This window comes from Solanum pennellii, chromosome 4 (genome assembly GCF_001406875.1).
Source record: "Solanum pennellii chromosome 4, SPENNV200".
Classification (NCBI taxonomy): Eukaryota; Viridiplantae; Streptophyta; class Magnoliopsida; order Solanales; family Solanaceae; genus Solanum; species Solanum pennellii.
Window position 1 is genome coordinate 18,397,763 of NC_028640.1, and position 23,086 is coordinate 18,420,848.

At 35.0% G+C, this 23,086-nt stretch overlaps 1 protein-coding gene across 1 annotated transcript in view; it reads left to right on the forward strand.

Annotated features, from left to right (window-relative positions):
• The first annotated feature begins 5,757 nt into the window (after nucleotides 1–5,757).
• The window catches only part of LOC107018295, a 33,262-nt gene continuing 15,933 nt past the window's right edge, over nucleotides 5,758–23,086 (forward strand). Inside the window, exons 1-4 of the mRNA XM_015218746.2 lie at nucleotides 5,758–5,889; nucleotides 6,130–6,332; nucleotides 6,708–6,841; nucleotides 13,656–13,753. Coding sequence (XP_015074232.2) covers nucleotides 5,758–5,889; nucleotides 6,130–6,332; nucleotides 6,708–6,841; nucleotides 13,656–13,753 — 567 coding nt within the window. The remainder of the gene's footprint in view (nucleotides 5,890–6,129; nucleotides 6,333–6,707; nucleotides 6,842–13,655; nucleotides 13,754–23,086) is intronic.

Genomic DNA, 23,086 nt, shown 5'->3' on the forward strand with positions numbered 1-23,086 from the left:
CAATGTTGGAGTAACTTATTTATCTCACAACCCAGTGTTTCATACTCGTATGAAATATTTTGTTATTGATTTTGCATATGTACGTGACCAGGTTCAAAATCATCGAGTTCATGTTACTCATACTCATGCTTGTGATCAACTTGCTGATCCATTCACCAAGACCTTGCCTAAATAAACACTTACTAGGTGTCGTTCCAAGTTAAGCATTATTGCACCTTGCCTACCTTGAGGGGTTGTATTAACGTTATCTGCAGATTGCTAACTGCGGTAACTACTAGTATTTATTTTATTTATCTCTTGTTACTAATTTGAATAAGTTTTCTACTACGTGGAGCACATTTAGTTTTTAGTTGTAGTTTGCTGCCAGACTTAATAAAATTATCATACTGGCCTTCTCATCTTAATCTTTATAGAGCTTGGAATAAAAAAATGTTTTCATTTGGTGTTAAAGTTGTGCGCATAACCACAATCCTTCAAAGCATTCAGAACTACATGTTATCTACAGGTTGTCCTTCAAAGTGTGTTATTTAAGACCTTCAAAATAAAATAAAAATATTGTGTTATTCGAGGTTTGGAACCATAATTCCTTCATTCAACTGGACACCTATTATCACTACGCCAAAGGCATCACTTTTATTAAGGGTCACCAACTATAAATATATATCATTTAAATGTATAATTTTACATACATACATACATATACACACACATATATATGTGTGTGTGTGTGTATATGTGTGTGTGTCTTGTTTTTAGATTATTTTTTGATATGTCAAAGACTTTATTTGCAAAAGTTTTTTCATGCCTCAACCCTACACTTTAGACGTGACCGCACTCAAAAACTATTGTTGGTTCCCAAGCCTGTCTGACCACTTAGCAGAAGACTAACTCAAGCATACATAAGCTTAAAATTAAAGAAAAACATTTAAAACAATTTACCAAATCTTGAAGATTATCGAATACAATTCATAAAAGACTCAGTAGATATGCCTATCTATATATGAAGCCTCTGAGATTTAAAGCTAGGTATAGAAACAAGACACACGTTAACCTTTATTAAAATTACTAAAGAAATAAAAGACTAGAGTCCTCCAAAAAGAAAAGAGGCCTCATCAAAAGCTAACGAGTAATAATGTGATGTCAATACATGTATCTACATGTCGTACATTCCATCTATGAATTGTAGAAGGTTATACGGGTCGTAGATGGCATCCGTACAAAAGGTAAATAATATTTTGAAAACTGAAGTACCAAGACCTCTTTTTACAGTTGAATATGCTAGCTCGCAATAATTGTACGAGTCGTAGATAGGTCTTGTAGGTGAGTTCAAGACTTAGTGAAATTTTGAGAGCTTAGTGGTTTCTAAGGCTGGTGTCTACGAATCGTAGGAATACCTATGAGTCGTAGAGAAGTTTCTTCAAAGTTGGTCCAATTCTAAAAGTTTATGTACTTTTCTACGGTTGATTAGTACGGTCTGTAGAAAGTCCTACGGACCATAGGTACAAACCTTAAGGGGCTTTTGGTTCTTTTCCCTAAATGATTAATGCCTAAACTAGGTCATTTTTGCAAAACTCCAGAAATATGTAGGGTAAACTAGAGTTTAACGTGGGGGTTAGAGTCATGAATGTAACTCCCTGTACTTAAAATAAAGGGCTTCATGTTAGAACGTTAAGGTATGACTCCCTAAGGACAAGCCATGGGTCCTTGAGGAAGATCCTGGAAAGTGCCTAAAAGAAGTGGACCACGTCAGGACCCACTCGCGATGGGTGGGTCCACGCCTCGTGGATGGGTCCATAGGTCCAAGCTCAAAAATCAGACTCTCTGAAACCTAAACAACGCTTCACCAGTAGGGGCCATGGGTCTAACCACGGTCCGTCAAGAAGGCTCATTGATGGTTGGGAGCTGGTTTTGAGGTTAAGTTTAGGGGCACTTTGGGGTTTTCTGTTTTTTATTAATAATAAGTGATGTCATTTTTGCCTAATTTATACATCATATATAAGGATTTAGACCACTAAATCAAGTAATTCATCTCATTCATTCTAAATCCCAAATTCATTCCCAGAACTTCATCATCACAAAAATTCTCTCTTTAGAAAACTCAAAGAAGAAAGAAGAACGAAGTTGGAGATAGGGTTGAAGAAGCTAGGTTCTTTACATAACATTAATAGGGTTTTGTAATCAAGGTATGTTATCTCTTCATCCATGGAGTCCCTTCTCAATTTCAAATATAGAAATCCCAAAATCTATGGTTTGATTCCAAAGTTACGGGTTCCTTTCAAAATTGTTTCTAATGCTTGAATTACTTTATGTTATGATATAATTTATTATTTATGATGGGGTTTTATGTGAAATCCTCAAGAACCCCTGAAAACCCCATATTCCCTAATTATGATCTTGTGATATGGGTGTGTTGATGAAAGAAGGACATTATAAGATTATGCTTTTAGTAATTGGGTTACTTGAATTATGTTAATATCCATGTCTAATGTAGTGAATCTTAGATGTGTTTATTTGATATGAGATTTGATCCTTGATAGGGAAAATTATGATATCATGCATGTTTATGAAGTCTTTTATATAAGAACACTTTGAGAGTGAAGTGTCTATAAGTATGTAGTTGTTGTGTTGTGAAAGGTTATTCTCATATACACTGTATGGATATGATATAATGTGAAGATTTTCTAACAATATGATATTTTAAGGTTGAAAGTCTTTCTCACATATTGAATCTATATGTGGACATGTATGGTGATAGGTCATTCTGACGCATGATCTAATGTGCTATCTTAATGAATCAAGTTATGACTTAATATGTATTCCATGCGAATTAATGCTTATCACCAAGTGAATATTGAATATGAGATGGAAGTTTTTACACTAGTTGAGTCCGGTTTCCCAATGAAACCTTCTATACTAGTTGAATCCGGGTTCCCAAAGTATGTCTCATGATATGGAAACATTCTACCTTAGTTGAGTCCGAGATTCTAGTATAAATCTCCTTATCCCATATACTATGTGTCCCCATAGTTTATTTAGCTAGTGAATCCACTTAAGGTAAGAGTATGGTCCTACCTTAGGCAAGTTGGACAACTCTTTTCGGTGTGGGTAACACCGGGGGCCCATATATTGTTCACATGGTCTCATGTCAGTTAAGGCTTATTTCCACAACAAAAAGAACAAGAATATGAATTATGAACTATGGTTACTCAAGAATTTCTTGTATGAGTTTCAAAATATTAAAGGTAATGAATATGAATATTGACCTAACAAGGTTTACTTAGAATGAGTGAGATTTATCGGGTCTTATTCATGCATTGGAAAAGTATGCTTTGAGGGTATTTATGAAGTTTTTTCTTATGTTATGATGATCAATGTATTGACTATGTTTATGACTTATGATTTTCCACTACGGTCATGATGTTCAAATTTAGTAACTTGCATACTTTCTAATGAGATGTCTCTTTTTAGCTTGTTTTTCAATGTTCTTATGCATGGATATCATACTTAGTGCAATTTTGTACTAACTCCTATTTTTCCTACTTTTTCTCAAGTGTAGGGTTTGGTTCTCGAGATGATCATTCTAGTGGCTAGTGCTTGGACTTTTCTATGTTCCAAGCTTGTTGGTGAGTCCTCATGGTTCCAGGGTGGATTTTTTCTCATTATGTAGTTTCCTTTATTGTATTTCCATTTTTGGACATGTTTATGGTCTAGGACCTATTTCATTCAAATATTGTAATAGATGACTATATTGAGACAAGTCTAGACTTCTGTTTTCTTTTATGAAAACTTGACATGTGTTTTATTCTTATTGTTCTGTTGATTATGTTATGTTAACTGGCTAATGTAGAGTCCTCTGGGATTCTATACGCCATGTTACATCTACGGGGCACCCTGGATCATGACAATTCGGGTCCTAATCCTAAGTCATGTATAAGTCTTTTAGGCCCTAAAACTACCCATTCTAAATCATTCCCTAAACTTCTAAGTTTCCTCCAAGTTCATCCCCTCCAAATTTCCTCAAGGTCAAGGAGGAGAAAATTAGGGTTTCAAGCACCAAGGTGTCAAATTAACCATAGTAATTGGTATTTTATCTCTAACATAAGTTAGTATTCATTCTGGAGTCCTTTCCTCCGTAGGGTTCCTAAAACCTCCAATTTATTACAAGTTAGATTCTCAATTCAAACTTTGGGTTTAATTTGATCTTCATATATTCTTTTCAATTATGATCTAATTAATTGCATTTATATCTTTTTATGCATGAACTGAAGTTATATATACTTTTGAGTTGAATTCACATGAACCCATACTTGATCTATGAATTCTAGGCTATGATCATATGCTGAAGATTATGGACTATGAAAGATGAATTTATGAAGACATCCATGTTATTTTTATGAAATTGATTTAACTGAAGACATCCATGTTCTTCTGTGAAATTGAAAGTAAAACATGAATATTGTTGTTGTTACAAAATGTTTTCTCACATAAATGATTTGTAAGGTTGAAAGGTTTTGTCACATAAATGATTCGTAAATTTAAAAGGTTTCCTCACCTAAGTTGAATCGGGATTAAGGAGCTATTCTTGTTGAAGTTTATCTTGGATTGGTGGCTTTATTATGCCTTTCCATGGATGATACTACAAATATGATTAATGACTATTCTGTGAGATTTTATTTAGATAGAGGCTCTACCATTAGTAGAGGTCAGGTCTCTAGAAGAAATTGCATTGTACCTAACTACGTGACCCCTTGGTATTTTTCTTAGAAATAAATAGCTAGTGGGTCAACCTAAGCTATAAGAGTATGGTTCTTACCTTGGGAAGTAATGATATCTATATTCGATCTGGGATAGACACGAATTGCATGGAATAGTTCACATGGTCTATATTAGTTATATGATAAACTTTTCACAATAATGAAATTAGGTTATTTTATGAAAGTATCTCACATTTTTAAAGATGTTTAGCTTGCATTGACCATGATTATGATTTATGTTTTCTAACTCTTTTTCTCTCATGATCTAAGTTTGGTCATTGCATGTCATGCAAAATCATTTTTAGCATGATTTGATAACTCTTATACACATATACCATACTTAATAAATTACATGTACTAATGTATTCTTTTGCTTAAATTGTTTCACTAATATAGGGTTTGACGTTACTACCTCTCATACTCGTGGCTAGTTGGTTCTACTGGCTTTGAAGATTGGTAAGTCTTCATATTTTGAGGACCAAGATACTTATAGCTTTATGTCATTTCCATTTTTGGACTTCGTATGTGATGTATGGTTTATGTCCTAATCACTTTTCTTATGATGTATTCGATGGCTTATTGAGACTTGTATTAGAATTCTGTTGTTTTCAAACTCATTTATAATATAAGAGAATTTCTATGGAAGTCTTTATCTCTCTTAATATATATGATGTATGATAAGTGGCTTATCTATAGCCTCTCGGGGTTCTATACGCTACGTTATGCTTAGGGTATACATTGGGTTATGAAAAAAATCGTATTTAGAGCGCAAGGTTTAAAAAGGTCCTAGGATATATCATAACCCACGTTGAGTAGAGTCTTTTTGAAATGTCACATTTATGAATAAGAGGCTATAAGATGTTTAGGAAACTCCATTTCTTTCATTACTCTAAAGTTGTGCGATAGAGTATGAATCTATATGTATCTCTCCTAATCCGTATCACATGCTTTTCAGGATATGACCCCTCGAAGAGCATACATTATAAAGAATGTGGGTGCCAATATGGAACAAGAAGTTGCACAAGCTCCTCAAGAATCTCCTCAAGTTTTGGCTGACGCTTTAGTCGAACAAGTGATTAATGGAGAGTTTCCAGCTGCTTTTCAAGTGTTAGGTCAGTCCATGACTCTCAAGACAGTAGGGAGATTGTGGTCCCATGAACTCGAATGTGGGTACGGTGGCAAATAGAGTGAGAGACTTCACTAGAATGAAACCCTATGGGTTTTAAGGTTCCAAGGTTGAGAAAGATCTTCATGAGTTCATTGATTATGTGTATAAGGTCTTGTTGATTATGGGAGTCACTCTGGTTGAAAAGGAGGAATTGGGTTGCTTATAAATATAAGAGTGTTGCTCAAGTTTTGTTCAAACAAATTGAAGGAAGATAAAGTTGTTGATGCGAGCACTTTTGATCGGGAAAAGCTCAAAGTTGCTTCCTCCATAAGGTTCTTTCCCCCTGAGATGAGGGAGGACAAAATTCTTGAGTTAATTAATATAAGTGTGAAAGACTATGCTTCAAAATTCAAACGATTGTCTAGATATGCTCCTACTATGGTTGTCGAGTCTAATCCAAAGATACGCAAGTTTGTTTTGGTTGTGTCCAAAATGGTTGTTAAGGAATGTTGTATCTCCATGATAGTTAAGGAAATAGATATTTTAATGATACATGTCCAACAAATATAAGAGGACAAACTTAAGGAAATATCTAGACAGGTAAATAGGGAAAGAATCAGTGATGGTGACTTTTCACATTCAAGGTTCGATGGATATGGTCGTTCTAGATACTGATAAAGGTCCTCCGATCAAGGTTTCTCTAATGCTTCGATTCCAAAGTTCAACAACAATAAGCCTCAAGAAGGAAAAACAATGGTGGATCTTCATTGTCTTACTTGTGCTAGGTGTGGAAAGAAGCATGAGGATAAATGCTAAGCCGATAGAAATGGTTGCTTTGGCTGTAGCAAGAGTGGTCACAAGATAAAGGAGTTTGCATCACTTAATTCTAAGGAAAGAGAATCTAGGCAAATTTGGCTTATTGGTTCAGGTTTACTTCAAACTCGACATGAGCAACAGGTTTCTCCCGTTATGGTTACTGGTATGTTGAAAGTCTTTCATCTTGATGTTTATGCTTCCTTTTATCCCTATTACGACCCAAGGGTACCCCCTAGACGTATTATGGCACATGGAACCTCGAAAGGTCCCAAGTATGTCATTTAGCTTATCATCATCACATAAGTATAGAATAATAAAGAATAAAAACAACACAATTTCAAGTCTTAAAGAAAATCTTTGTAAAAGTAAAGTGGAATTCTAGACACAGTCTCATTAAGCCATATACTACAATCGCAATCTTAAAACAATATGGTCACAACCCTTACAATAGAGAATATGAAATTTTCTAGTACAACAAAGAAGTGAAACAACAATAAATCTCTTCTCCTCGGATCCATGAGGACATACCACAAGCTTGAAGAGTATCCAACCTAAAATTCAAATATATGGGTCAATATCCTCACACACCAGAACCTATACATGTTAGAAAAATAGAAGAAATATGGGTTAGAATATTTAATGTACTAAGTATGATAATCATGAACAAAATCATGAAAATATGCAAAAAGGGACAGTTTAGTAAAGAGCATGCATCTTTGTAACGTTTGAGAATGATAATGAAAATTGTTATAAAAGCATGTATCATAAGTATAACCAATTTATAAGTCATCACATCATAATAGGAACACACCATGAATACTTTCAAAATCTATTTGTGTCATGCATAAGTAAGACCCTATAATCCTACCAATGCTAAGTAAACTCCTTAAGCAAACATGTTAATACTTTGCCTTTGTTATTACTTTGGGAATAAGCCTTACCCAACATACACCATGTAAGCCAGATATGAAATTCTGTGTCATGCCTCACACAAAAAATAAGTGTCCTACTTGCCTAAGGTAGAACTAAATGTATAGTTTTTAAGTAGATCCACTAGTTAAAGAAATATGAGGGCACATAGTATGGGATACATAGATTCTTATTAGAACCCCACTTCACTGGGGAACTTCCATCTCATGAGATTACACTTGGATACTCGGGCCTATTTGATTGCAGGGAAAGCCTCTATCTCATATTCAATATCCACTCTGTGCTAAGCATTACTTTCCACAATGTCATATTTAGTCTTTGAATTGAATTTATAAGTATGAAGGAGTATCTTACCCTCCATCCAACACAATTCACAATAATACCTCATAGGTTCATTTTGTGAGAATGGACTTTTCAACCTTAGAACCCTATCATTGTTAGAAGAACTTTCACTATTGATCATTTTGTGTTTATAAGAATGAACTTTCAATAAACACAATAATAAGGTTATAATCATGTTCATATAGTGCATATACATGTAACTCATAATTTGGTATAAATATCATGTCTTACCCATCTTTAATTAAGGATCACATTCCCTCAATCAAAATATGGTTATTACATTCCACATGAATACTATTATCAAGAAACCACATACAACAAGAACAATTCAATACAATTGACCTTAACAAATTCACCCACATTGCATTCATAAAATTAGGGTTAGAGGGGATTTCATGTATACATGGTATATTGATCATAAAAATATTTTAAAAACATTAATTAATCCATAATATATGAAAATTAAACCTTTGAAAACAATTCGAGAAAGAATCCATGATTGGAAGAAAACCCTAGGTCTTTGAAGTTTCTTCCTAGGTTGAAATCATATAGTTTAAGGGCTCCGTGAAAGAAAGTGTTCCATGGATCAAGATTACTATACCTTAATTGATTGATTTCACATGAAATTTGAGAATACATCTTCGACCTTGAACCCTAAGCTTGACCTTGCTATTTTTTTTCAATGGAGTCTTAGAGAGAATATTTGGAGAGGTTTTGATTTAGTTTTAGGAATTAATGATAATGACTTTAGATGGGTTATTTTAGGTGATAAAAATACTTATATAACCCTTTAAAATAAGCTTAAATCGACACCACAAAACTATTAATTAATCAGGAAATTACTAAAGAACCCCTAGAATCAACTACTAAAAGGCAGTTTCAGAGGTGATCCACATTTGGGGACCAGGACACGTGGTGGTCATCCGTTGTTTGTGGTTATAAGTTGGAGAATTCAGAGGAGATACCCACGACCCCACCTATGGGGCGTGGGTTCACCCTCGGTTCGTTGGTGCCCATCCGTAGGTGAGGCTGCATTTTGACAGCTTTTTGGCAACTCCCTTGGTCCTCTTCAAGGACCCTTGGAGGGGGGTCCTTGGGGTCATGCCTTGAATTTCATACCAAAAACACTTGTACTAGTTTTTGGAAGCTATTTTACGAATCTAATCTTTATGTTATACTCCGTTTAGGCCACTAGCTTATGATTTAGGCTCTAGTTTAGTTTTCTAGTTTTCGGGGGTGTAACATTATCTCCTTTTTTGGGAAATTCGTTCTTGAATGACAATATAGATATGTTAAGGAATTTTAAACTCAATAAAAGCAGCCCATAATGCATGAAACATCAAAATATGAAAAAGTTACAAATGCACTATAAACAACATATAATATTTAAGGGAGGCAACTTGAACTTCATCTCAAACATGATCAATGCATAATAAAGGAGTAGGAACTACATCTAACAACCAAATATGTACAAAGCTCAATATTTATTTACTTTAATTGAGGAATTCACTTTTCCAACAAAAATAATGCTCAACACAACATCATGGAGCAAATATGCAATTTCTCCCAAGAGCATACTAAAGCATGTTCTTCAAAACATCTCATGAAGTCAAATAAGAAACTCATACTAAATGTATAACAACATGAGGAACATTAATCATAAAAACTTATTTTCACATTAAACATGAATCTTATGAAGAACATGCATTATTTAAGGAAATCATGGAGAACACATAATTGACACATGAATCCCCAACAAGGAAATTCAATAGGAACTACTTACCTCAAGCTTAAGTAAGGGAAGAAGGAAAAGGATGAGCGTATCGGGACTTCATATCAGACTCGTTCTTCGAAGTAGCACCCTCAACTAGATAATTTCTCCACGAAACTTAATGTATGTTACTTTCTTGTTTCTCAACTTTTTTACTTGCCCGTCAAGAATTTCTACCGGAACCTCTTCATAAGAAAGACTTTCATATACACCCAACCCTTCCAAGGGAATAATGGACTCCGTGTCCCAACACACTTTTTAAGCATAGAAACATGAAACACTTGGTAAACCAGAGACAACTCATTTGGCAAGTCTAACTTAATGCAACTTTCCCAATACACTTCACAATTTTTTAAGGGCGCATATACCTGGGACTAAGTTTCTCTTTTTTTCCGAACCTCATCACACCTTTCATCGGTGAGATTCTCATATATACCCAATATCCTACCTTAAAATCTAGGTTCCTCCTCCTCACATCATAATAGGACTTTTGCCTACTTTGAGCCATTTTCAATCTTTCTCTAATGAGCCAAACCTTTGAAATGGCCTAATAAACCGACTCGGGACCAATAAAAGAAACATCACCTATATTAGATCAATGCATCAAAGACCTACATTTTCTACCATACAAGTCTTTAAAAAGAGTTATGCCGATAGTTGAATGGTGACTATTATTGGAGGAGAATTCTATTAAGGGCAAGTGGTCTTCCCAATTACCCTTGAAATCTATAACACACTCCCTACACATATCCTCTAAAGTCCGAATAGTGCACTCCGCTTGACCATTTGTTTTAGGGTGAAAAGTGATGCTAAACTTCACCTTAGTACCAAGCCCCTTTTGGAATAACTTCTAAAAATATGAAGTAAATTGAGTACCCCGATCCGAAATGATGGACAAGGGAACCCATGTAGACTCATTATATCCCTTATGTAAAAATTATCATAATGGATAATGGAACCCCGTATAGCCTCACTATCTCCCTTATGTAAAACTTAGCATAATTTTCTGCCGAAAGGGGAACCTTGATGGAAACGAAATGGTCTGATTTTTTCAACCAATCAACAATGACCCAAATATAATTATGTTTCCATCTAGTATGAGGAAATCCCACAACAAAGTCCATATTCAGCTTTTCCTACAATTAAGTTTACTAAAAATTCACCCACATTGCATTCATATAATTAGGGTTAGAGGGGATTTCATGGATTCATGGTAAATTGATCATAAAAACATTAATTTATGCATAATATATGACAATTAAACCTTTGAAAAAAATTTGAGAAAGAATCCGTGATTTGAAGAAAAACCTATGTCTTTGAAGCTTTTTCCTAGTTTAAAATTGGAAAGTTTAAGGGCTCCATAGAAGAAAATGTTTCATGGATCAAGATTTCATACCTTAATTGATAGATTCTACATAAAATTTGAGAGTAAAGGCTGGACCTTGAACCCTAATCTTGACATTGCTCTTGTTCTTTAATAGAATCTTATAAAGAGAATATTTGGAGAGGTTTTGATTTGGTTTTGGAAATTTATGAGTATGACCTTAGATGGGTTATTTTATGCGGAAAAATACTTATATAGTCCTTTAAAATAATCTTAAAATGACACCACATAACCATTAATTAATTAGGAAATTACTAAAGAACCACTAGACTCAACTGCCAGAAGTCAGTTTTAGGGGTGATCCACGTTTGGGACCCACGGACCATGGGTGGGACCACCGTCCATGCCGGTCATCCGCTGTTTGTGCCTGCAAGTTGGAGGATTCATGGGAGGCTCAACCTCGACCCACAACCCCATCTATGGGACGTGGATCCACCTACGATTCGTGGGTGCTTTTTCGTAGGTGAGGCTGCATTTTTGATAATGTTTTGGCAACCCTTTTGGTCCTCCTCAAGGACCCATGGTAAGGGGGGTTCTTTACGGTCCTGGATTGACGTTCATACCCAAAGTCACTTGTACTAGTTTCCAGAAGTTATTTTACGACTCTACTCCTTATGTTAGACTCCGTTCAGTCCACTAGTTTATGATTTAGTCTCTAGTTTAGTCTTCTAGTTTAGATGGCGTAACAATATCGGTGCTACTTTGTCTATTGTAACACCATATATGTATATGAGGTTTAATATTTATTCGTATGTATTGTTTGATCCTTCTTCTGTCTCTAATCTTATTGGTGAATCTATTGTCGCCGAAAGAGTCAATAGAAATTATCCCATCTCATTATTCCATAGAGCCACTCATGTTGATCTAGTAGAGTTTGATATTATTCTTGATATGTATTGACTCCATTATTTTTATGCTTCTATTGATTGAATAACCCGATGGTCAAGTTTTTGAGTTTCCAAATGAATCTAGCCAAGAGTGGAAAGGGGGAAATTATATGCCTAAGGTCAATTGTTTCTTGTCGTAAATTTAGAAAAAATATTTCTAAAGGTTGCATGTACCATATTGTTAGGGTTAGAGATACGAATTCTGGAACCCTATTCTTGAGTCAGTCCCCTTTATGAATGAGTTTCTAGAAGTGTTTCTCAATGATCTACTCAGTGTCTCTTCTGAAAGTAAAATATACTTCGGTATTGACCTTATTCCGTAAACGCAACATATATTTATTCCTCCTTACCATATGGATGTGGAAAAAATTAAGGAATTGAAAGATAAATTAAAGGATTTGTTAGATAAAGGTTTCATCCAATCGAATATCTCTCTATGGTGCTCCAGTTTTATTTATGCATAAAAAGGATGGTTCTTTTTCATGTGTATTGATTATTGGAAATTTATCAAGGTTACCATTATGAATAAGTATCATCTTTCAAGGATATATGATTTATTTGATCAACTCCAAAAAGCGAGTTACTTCTCTAAGATACATATTCGGTCAGGTTAACACCAATTGAGGGTAAAGAAAGATGACATTCTGAAGACAACCTTTTGGACTCGGTACGATCATCATGAATTATTAGCAATGTCGTTTGGTTTGTCTAATGCGTAGACCACATTCATGGACATGATGAATCGAGTGTCTAGACAAAATCTAGACATGTTTGTGATTGTGTTTATCGATGGCATCTTGATTTACTCAAGCAGTGATGATTAGTATATCGATTATTTGAAGATGATGTTGTAAGTCCTCAAGGACCAACAACTATTAGTTAGGTTTAGTAAATGCGAGTTTTGGTTGAGATACATGGCTTTCCTAGGTCACATTGTTTCTGGTAATGGTATGAAGGTAGATCATAAGAAGACATATGTAGTTAATAGTTAGTCTAGACCGTTATCACTGTCCCCTTTAGATATTCAAAGTTTCTTGGGTTCGAATGATTAATATAGAAGGTTTGTGGAAGGTTTTCTTTGATTGCCTATCCATTGACTGTATTGACACAAAAGAAACTTAAGTTCTCATGTTTGAAAGCGTTTGATAATGGTTTTCAAAAGTTGAAAGATAGATTTACCTCCGCTCTAATGTTGACTTTACTAGAAGGGTTTGATGCCGTTTTTTTTGTAATGCTTCAAGGATCGCATTAAGGTGTGTTCTTAAACAAAATTGGAAGGTTGTTTATTATGCTTCAAGGAAAATTAAGATTAATGAAAAGAAATATTCTACCCATGATTTGGATCTAACAACGGTAGTATTTGCCTTAAAAAATTGGAGAAACTATTTGTATGGTGTCTATGTTGATGTCTTTCCCGACCATGAGAGCTTGAAAAACATGTTCAAGCAAAAGAATCAACTTTCTCCAACGTAGATGGCTAGAATTCTTGAAGGACTATAACACGAGTGTCATTTACCACCCAAGCAAGGCAAATGTGGTGGCGGATGCTCTCAGTCTATTAATAATGGGTAATGTTGCTCAGTTGAGGATTATAAGAAGGATTTGGTTTGTGATGTTCATAGATTGGCTTGATTGGGTGTTTGATTGGTTGATTCTGATGAAGGTGGTGTTACAGTTCACAATGGTTCAAAGTCGTCTTTTTTGTCGAATGTGAAAGTCAGGAAAGTTCTTGAACTGATTTTGGTTCAACTGAAGAAAGTGGTGGTTAAAAAGTTTATTGAGTCTTTCTCCCAAAGAAATGATGGTGTGCTTTAATATCAAGGTTATTTTTGTGTTCCCAATGTCGATTACTTAAGATAACAAATCTCATAAGAAACTCATAGTTCCAGATATTTTATTCACCCAGAACCACCAAGATGTACCGTGACTTGTGGGAGGTCTATTTGTGGAATGGGATGAAGAAGACTATTACGAAATTTGTGGCTAAGTGTCCTAATTTTGAGCAAGTGAAAGTGGAGCATCAAAGGCCGAGAGGTTTGTCCCAAGACATTAGAATTCCTACTTGAAATTGGGAAGATCTGAATATGGACTTTATTGTGGGTTTACCCCACACTCGCCAGTACTATGACTCATTTGGGTTATCGCTAATTGTATGACGAAGTCAGCTTATCTCATTCCGGACAAGGTTTCCTATTAGGTGAAGAGTATGCTAGTTGTATCTAAAAGAGATGGATTTGTTATCTTTGATCATAGTACCTAATTTACTTCTTAATTTTTGAAGTCCTTCCAAAATGTCCTTTGTATTTTTATTAAGCTTAGTACTACCTTTCATCCTCAAACCTATGGGAAAGCGGAGTGTACTTCTCAAACTTTGGAAGATATGGAGTTTCTAATGTAGTTCAATATTAATTGGGATATTCACTTGCCTTTGATAGAGTTTGCATATAATAATAGCTAGCATTCAAGTATTAGTATGGCTCCATTTTGGGCTCTTTATGTAGGAGGAGTATATTACCTATAGGTTGGTGTAAAGTTTGTGAGGTGCATTGATAGGTATGACTTGTTACATGAGGATCTAGAGAATGTTTTTCTTATTAGACGAAGGTTGAAAATGGCTCAAAGTCAACAAAAGTCCTATGTCGATGTTATAAGAAGGGATTTGGATTTTGGGATGGATGATTGGGTTTACTTGATTACCTATGAAAGGTTTAATGAGGTTTGGAAAGAAAGCAAATCTTGATCCCCGATATGTATACCCATATAAGATTTTGAGGCACACTGGAAATGTTGCTCATAAACTTGATTTGCCAGATGATTTAGCATTGGTGCATCCAATTTTGAATGTCTCTTTGTTTAAGAAATGTGTTGGTGATCCAATATATATTATATCATTCGAGAGTCTTGGTATAAAGGAGAGCCTTTCTTATGAAGAATTTATGGTTGAGACTTACGAATAAAAGTTAAAAAGTTGTGAAATAAGGAAGTAGCATCCGTAGAAGTGCTGTGGAGGAATCAAAGGGTTGATGGTGCTACTTGGGAGCCGAGGCCTATATAATGTCCCTTTATTCCCATCTATTTCCCTCTGATCCTACTATAGCTTGAGGTATTTAGCTGTTTATGGTTCATTTTTTTGGATTCATGTGTCTTAGTTATTCTTATGTTTCATCATGCATGCAAACTTGTGGAACAATATGCTCTTTGAGGAAACTAGTTATCTTCATTGATTACTTCATGATTATGTGTATTCAACTAAGATTTGAATGTATGTATTATAAAATGATGTTTTGAATATGATTATCTTAGAATGATGTTCCTCCTTGGTTATGTTTATTTTGATAAAATTGCATTCATGTTTGGTTGTTAGTTTCTCTTCTACTCTATTCATACCAGTTTGAGTCCCATTCGAGGATGAATATTCCCGAGGGGGAGATATTTTAACACCTTGAATTTTAAAAAAGAAAGAAAGGGATTTTTGGGCTGCAGGTTGTGTCAACGGGTCACCATCTACGAACTGTAGAAACTTCTACAGGCCGTAGATGGCATTTGTAGAAGAGGGAAAATAATTTTTTAAAAAATCAAGTACCAATACCTCTTTTTACGGTTGCACAGGATGACCTGTCAACCATTGTACGAGTTATTGATAGCTTCGTATATAAGTCCTAGACATAGTGAAATTTTGAAGGTTTAGTTGGTTTCTACAACTGGTGTCTACAGATCGTAGGAAGACCTATGGGTCGTAAACAGGTTTCTTTAAAGTTGGTCCAATTCTAAAAGTTTTGTACTTTCCTAGAGTTGTCTAGTACAGTTCGTAGAAAGTCCTAGGGATCGTAAATACAAACAGTAAGAGACAATTAATTTTAAGGGGCTTTTGAGTCTTTTTCCTAAATGATTAATGCCAAGACTTGGTTGTTTTGGTCCTAATACTAAGCCATATATAAGTCTTTTAGGCCTTAAAACTACCCATTCTAAATCATTCCCCTAAACTCCTAAATTCCCTCCAAGTTCATCCCTTCCAAATTTCCATTAAGCCAAGGAAGAGCAAATTTGGGTTTCAAGCACCAAGGTGTCAAATTCACCATAGAAGTTGGGATTTGAGCGCTAAGGTATGTTAATATTAACCTATTGATTCCTTTCCTAACAGGATTCCTAAAACTTCGTCCAATTTTACAAGTTATATTCTCAAATCAAAGTTAGAGTTTTATTTAATCTTCATGGGTTCTTTCCAATTATGATCTAATTGATTATTTTCTATCTTTTTATGCATGAATTGAAAGTAATTATATGTTTTTGAGTTGAATTCACATGAACCCCTGAATGATCCATGATTTCTAGACTATGATTATATGATGAAGATTATGAACTATTAAAGATGATTTTATGAAGACATGCATGTTCTTTTATGAAATTGATATAAATGATTTAAGGTTGCTTTGACAATAACGCATCGATGTTGTTGTTGTTTCAAAAGGTTCCTACACAAATTATTTGTAAGGTTAGAATGTTTTCTCACCTTAGTTGAATCATGATTAAGGATCTATTCTAAATGAACTTTAGCTTTGATTGGTGTCTTAATTGTGCCTTTGCATGGATGATACTACGAATATGATTTATGACTATTCCATGAGATTTTACTTAGCACCGAGAGGACTTTGAGATTGAGTCTCTTCCTTTAGTAGAGATCAGGTTTCTAGAAGAAATCTTCTTGTCCCTAACTCTATGCCCCCGTAGGATTTGTCTTAGAAAGACATAGCTAGTGGGTCCATTTAAGCTAGAAGTTTATGGTTCTTACCTTGAAAGTAAGGACATCTTTTTAATGTGGTATATACATAGGATTTCATGTTATAGATCACATGGTTTATGTCGGCTATATTGTAAACTTCCCACAATATTGAACTAAGGTAACTTTATGAAAGTATCTCACAAGTGTTTTAAAAATGTTTAACTTGCATTGACTATGACTATGACTTATGTTTTCTAAACCTTTTCTCTTGTGATTTAAGATTGGTTATTACGTGTCATGTAAAGTGTTTCTTAGCATGATTTCATAATTATGCAATGCTATCATACAATCTATAATATGAACCGTAAATTTAAGGTTCATCAAAACTTGTCTATGTGTAGGTCTCTTCTGCCCTGTTACAACTTCATACAAACTTTCATCTTGGTTCATAGGTACTCATCTAGGAGTTGACATTATCAATTTACAAACTCAGCTTATACGATCACCTTCTACGAATTGTAGGTGGTCTTCTTCAAATTGACACTAATAACGTTTCTGTAACTTTTTAGCTTCCAACTCACTTATTAATTTCTGAGGTGTTATTGTCATGATCGAGGGTTACATCCTAGATGTAACATGGCGTATAATACTCCTAAAGGCCACATACAAGCCACTTAACATATCATAACATAAAGTAAGATGAAGCGAAAGTCTTTAACACTAGTCTCAAACCATATAATACAAGAAAGTCTTAGGGACACAGCCCATACAATAATGCTAAAACATAAAATTAAAGACATAAAGTAAACATGATCAAATCCTCGAATGCTATGAGGACTCACCAAGTCTTCACTCTCTATTATAACCTAGCCACGGGGACAGAGGTTAATATCGCTAGACCCTACATTTAATAATAATGTAGACAAGAGTATGTGTTAGTACAAAAATGTACTAAATATGATGGCTGGCATATTTATCAACATAAGTATAACATATACATTAGCAACATATGACATATACCATAAGCGTAAGAGGTAACAACATAAGTCATAAGCATATTCAATATACATAAATCACCATACCATAAAAGGAACATCTCTCAAGTAACCTCAATTTGTTTTTACTCAACACATAGGTCATCCATCTATAGTCATACATATCAAGGAAGGCAATTCAAAGCTACAATCCAAGCTAAACAATCATCATGACAAGCATAATCTCGTATTAAAACATACTTACAATACTTCCTTGTAGTAATATTGTTTCATCATAACAATGCTACTTTGGTTAGGGATTAGTCCCTCATTATCTATTCTTTACTATTCATGGAAGAGTACCGCTTGACTAGTCCAAGACAAATCATTACTTATGAATGGTTACAATTTACCAATTTAAGGCTACCAAGTAAAAGTACCCCATTATGCTAGACCAAGATATCATGGAAAACATCCTCTCATGCAAGTCCAAGCTACTCATTGAAGGGTACTATTGCTCAATCTGAAATGGTGTGGTCTCACCATTCAAGCTATCATGCAAGCATACTCTCATGCTAGATCAAGCTAACCTGAATGGTACGATTTCTCTCCATGAGATCTACTAACTCAAGCTCCATGCATGGTCTTGTCTTACCAAGTCAATCTATTCATGAAGGGATTTCATATCAACACTTCGACATATTATAGTTCATGCATGCTTTGATTCATTTTAGGTGAGCAATCCTTTCAACCTAGAATAATTATATGTGAGAAAACCTCACATTATACATTGATACATACATAGAGTAGATCATGTGGGTAAAGTCCTTCCACAATAATTCTATCTACTAATTTACCATTATCATATAAGCTTCACTCTCAAAGACTTATTATTCATAATTCATCATTTTAGTTTTACTCTCAAAGACCTAGCAATCAATATTCATAGCTATAAGCCTCTCTGAAAGTAATACTTCTCATAATCATCACATATGCCTAGATCTCAATACATTCTATCCTCAAAGCCTACAAATCATAATACATCATAATACTTGATTTCAATCAATTCATGTCTACATTCTTACCTAAGCAATTCATATCTATCTACTCAAGTCTCAAGCAATCTATCTTGTATTTCATCAATCCTAAAAGATTTCATCTAAATCCTCAATTTCCCCTTTCATAAAATAAAACCTATCTATATAAAGTTCATCTTAGAATCATAGGTTAGGCATGAATACATGTACTATCATACTAAAAACATGCAATTTATCATAAACAATCATAATCTACTCAATTGGATCATAACCCATAACATTAGAAGAAACCCTAATTTGACTTGAGAAATTCTAATTTAAATTAGGGAAATCATGAGGCTCCATGGATGAAAGGATTTTATGGATGAATAAACCATCATACCTTGATTACAAAGCCTATAAATATTGAAAGATTTGAAACTTGAATTGACATAGCTTTACCCTTTTCTTCTTCTTCAACTTTCTTGAGAGAGAATTGTATGAGAGAGGAACCCAATTCTTTTGGTAAGTTAGAGAGAATGACTTGAACGAATAAATTTAGGGGTCTAAAGTGCTTATATAGATGGTCTATGCCAAGATAAAATGACACCACTTAATTCTAATTAAATCTAGAAAGCTCATTGTACCCTTTAATTACCCTAGTAGATCTGATTCGTGAGACCATGTTGACGTGTCATGGATGGACCTACGATCTGTCATGGTCGATCGTGGTTCGTGGTAAAAAAATCTGAAAATTGGGCCTTGGACCTAAGGACACAAACCACGGGTCGTGGACCAATGGGTCCTAGCATGTGTCAGCCTTAGGCATTGTCCATGGTTTCCACCTACGGGGCTGTAACACCCCGAAAGTTCCATAACCTAAAATAGAGACTCACGTAGTGAATAATGATGACTCTAGACCTAAACTAATGAATTGGTTAGGAAGTATTAAATCCTTAACGTCAAGGAACAGCCACGATGTTCAGAGACTTGTAAAAGCTAACTACTGTGCCTTTAAGTTTTGTACAGGGTTTGAAGAGTCGTATAAATGGCAAACTTTATAAAAATTCTTATAGTACACCTTAGTTAATGTGTAGGGTCAAAATGTTTGGGTATGACTCCCCATAGACCACCCTAAGGGCCCTCGAGGAGGACCCAAACATTTGAACCAAAAATCTGTCCAAGACAGTTTCCAATCGATGAGGCAGTCGACGGTTAGTAAATGGACTCACGCCCCTTCGATGGAGGTCGTGAGTCCATGCTTAGAATATATAGACTTGGATCCATTTTGAAGACTGTCTAAATCAATACCGTCTGCTAGTTTGGTCCGTGCAAGGAATGACGGACCGTCGATTGAGGGCGTTGTTGATGCCTGTGAATGGTGCACTGCATGGCCAAGCCAAGGGTGATTCACCCTTGGCCAATTATATGTAAGGTAGGTCTAATTTATTTTTTAGGTATATTTAGGGATTTTAACTCATTAAACTAGATAACACTTCATAACTCCCAAATTAAAAATCAAAACACACTTTTCCTCTCTCACAAATTCTCTCCCTAACCCACCGTTGAAGAACAAGGAAGAACTCAAGCTAGGGCACTTAAGATTCATTATTTCTAATTTCAAACTCATAGAATATCATCAAATAAGGTATGGGGATGTTGATTAATGGATTAGTTTCTCCATGAAGCCCTTCAAAACTTCTATTTTCGAAATTGGTATTGTGACTATAAACTAGGGCTTGTAATCTAGCCATGGGTTCACTTCAAACCCATTTTCTTTATGTTATGTGCCTTATATTATGAATATATTGGAATTAATTGATGATTTCTATTGTGAAAATCTTTCAAGAACCCATGAGCACCTATGACCTAATTTCATGAATGTTAATGGATGAATTGAGTAAATATGAACATGATGTATTGTAATTGATGATTATCTAGTCATAGAATCTTGTTTCATGTATCTTGTGATGTATATAGAGGTGATTATGATACTTGCTTCTTAACCTTTAAAAGAGGGTACATCTTAGGGTTTGTATATATGATGGAGAATGTAGTATATGAACTTTGAAGTAGCTTGCGAGGTACATGACTTATGAAAGGACGAAAGAAAGGTATTGTTGGGTGGTTTCCACTCCCTTGAACCTTACCTATTATGTTGCATAAATTGTGTAGGATGAAGCTAATCTCTTGTGTTGATTGAAATTATAGTTCTCATGAAAACAACATGATTGATATTGTGAAAAATACTACTCACATATGTATGTTGATTCTAGGATGAAAGTGTATTCTCACTTAATGAATCAAAGAGCTTTATGTTGAATTGTATTGAATGAATATTAATTACTCTTCACACAAGGACTAATAGTAGTAAGTTGGAAAGTATACTAAGCACCAAGAGGATATGACCAATGAGGAAAAAACCCTTCCGTTAATGCAGGATGTTGGGTCATCCTGGAGATATTCATAAGAAGGGGACTCCCTCGTTAGTGCAATAGGTAGAGTCCCTTGAATAATGTCCCTATCCCTTAACTATGTGCTCCCGTAGGACAGAGCTAGTGGATCCATATAGTAGCTAGTATTTAGGTTGTATCTTGGCAAGTAGAACACCCTTTTTCGATGTGGGGCTTTATGACACCGGATTCCATGTAAGCTCTCATGGTCTATATTGGTTATGATTTATCTTCCCTAAATAATGAAGTAATGAAAGAATTACGAACTAGTTCATGACATCCTAATGAGCTTACTAAGTAGAAATGGGGGTATGGGACTTCACTTGTACATTGCACTAGTTAACTTGGAAGGGTGTTGTGAGTGGTTCTTTGTAGTTATTAAACGATAATGATAACATGTATATTAAATGGATAATGGTTATAATGAGCATATTCCTATATTCAAATGTGGTTCATGATGCATGCGTTTCACTCATGATTATGAAATGTGATAGAACGAAAAAGGTCATGTGTATGGCCAAGATGGGTTCTAAGGGATACTTGGTAGAGTTGGTATTATGGGATGCTAGCTTTACATTGCACAAGTAGACCTTAGGAAGTGTTAAGGTCATAACGTAGTTGGATATGGTTGTGGTATTGTCTGATCTATTATGTTGTTGATGTAAATGGTTTTCAAAAACCTCATGGATGCATACTTGACATATACATGTCCCTTTCTCATGTTTTAAAGGTTCTTATGCATTTTTCCATACTTAGTGCATCAATTGTACTAACCCCTTTCTCCTTTTTCAATATGAGTATAGGTTCCGGCTAATTAGTTTGCTTCTACATCCTTGAAGAAATCGTGGACTTCTTATCTCCAAGACTTGAGGTAGGTCCTCAAAGATCCGAGAACTAATGCACTTGATGTCACTTTATGATTTCTCTATTGATGTAATAGACTTAGTAATCTTTCCTTATGTGCTTTTGTTCTAAAAGACTATTGTATCTAAAGGGCTAAGGACCCTATTTGAAGACTTTATGTTGTACTCATATTAATAGATGGTGTATGTGTGACAATGGTATTGGATTCTTACTATTTTGCTTTATGAAAAGGTAGTTTGAACTTCTATGGTAAAAAATTTTAAATTTCACATCATTTCAAGTTCATTATGCAGTGACAATTATGCTAAGGGCTTGAATAGGACCTTTTCGAGGTCAAGTACGTGATAACGTCTAGGGGGTACTCTCTGGTCGTTACAGGGACTGACCCATGGGGTGTGGTTGGGTGTGGTTGGTCCCTCGTGGGTGATACCTGGACATTCTAAAATCCGTTTAGCTTCCCTCTCTCGGCTACGAGGTGTTACAGATACAACTATATTGGTCTTTTAGAACAAAGAAGTCTATGTGGGCTAATTTTTCTTGGAATAGATATTGCAAAAGACATAGACCACAAATTGTTGGAATTGAGGGTCTCAAGTGTGGAAGTTCCTGTTAGAAACTAGAAATCTATTTCATCATGAGATTTGGTGGGAATCCATATGTGGTTATTCAAGTATTTTGTTTGGCAATGAAACAAAATGGTGCTCTTAATTACTACTTACCTAGAGTCTGTCAACTATTATCACATGGAAATGGTGAAATCCTTGATGACATAGGGGGTTGGAATGAGGAGTTACTAAATAATGTATTCTTTGAATAGGAATTCAAAATTGGGATAAGTTGGTGGATGCAAAACAACTCAGGTAATTTCTCTAGAAAAAGTACTTGGGAATTGATAAGGCAGAGGCAAGACGCGCAAGCAGATTTCAAAAACACATAGCTCAAAGGGGTTCCTTTTAAAGTTAGCTTTCTCTTTTAAAGGCTATGGAAACAAAGACTACGAGTGGGAGAAATTCTTATCAAAATATTGACCCTTATGATGTCTCTAAGAAACTCCCAGCTAAGTGCAA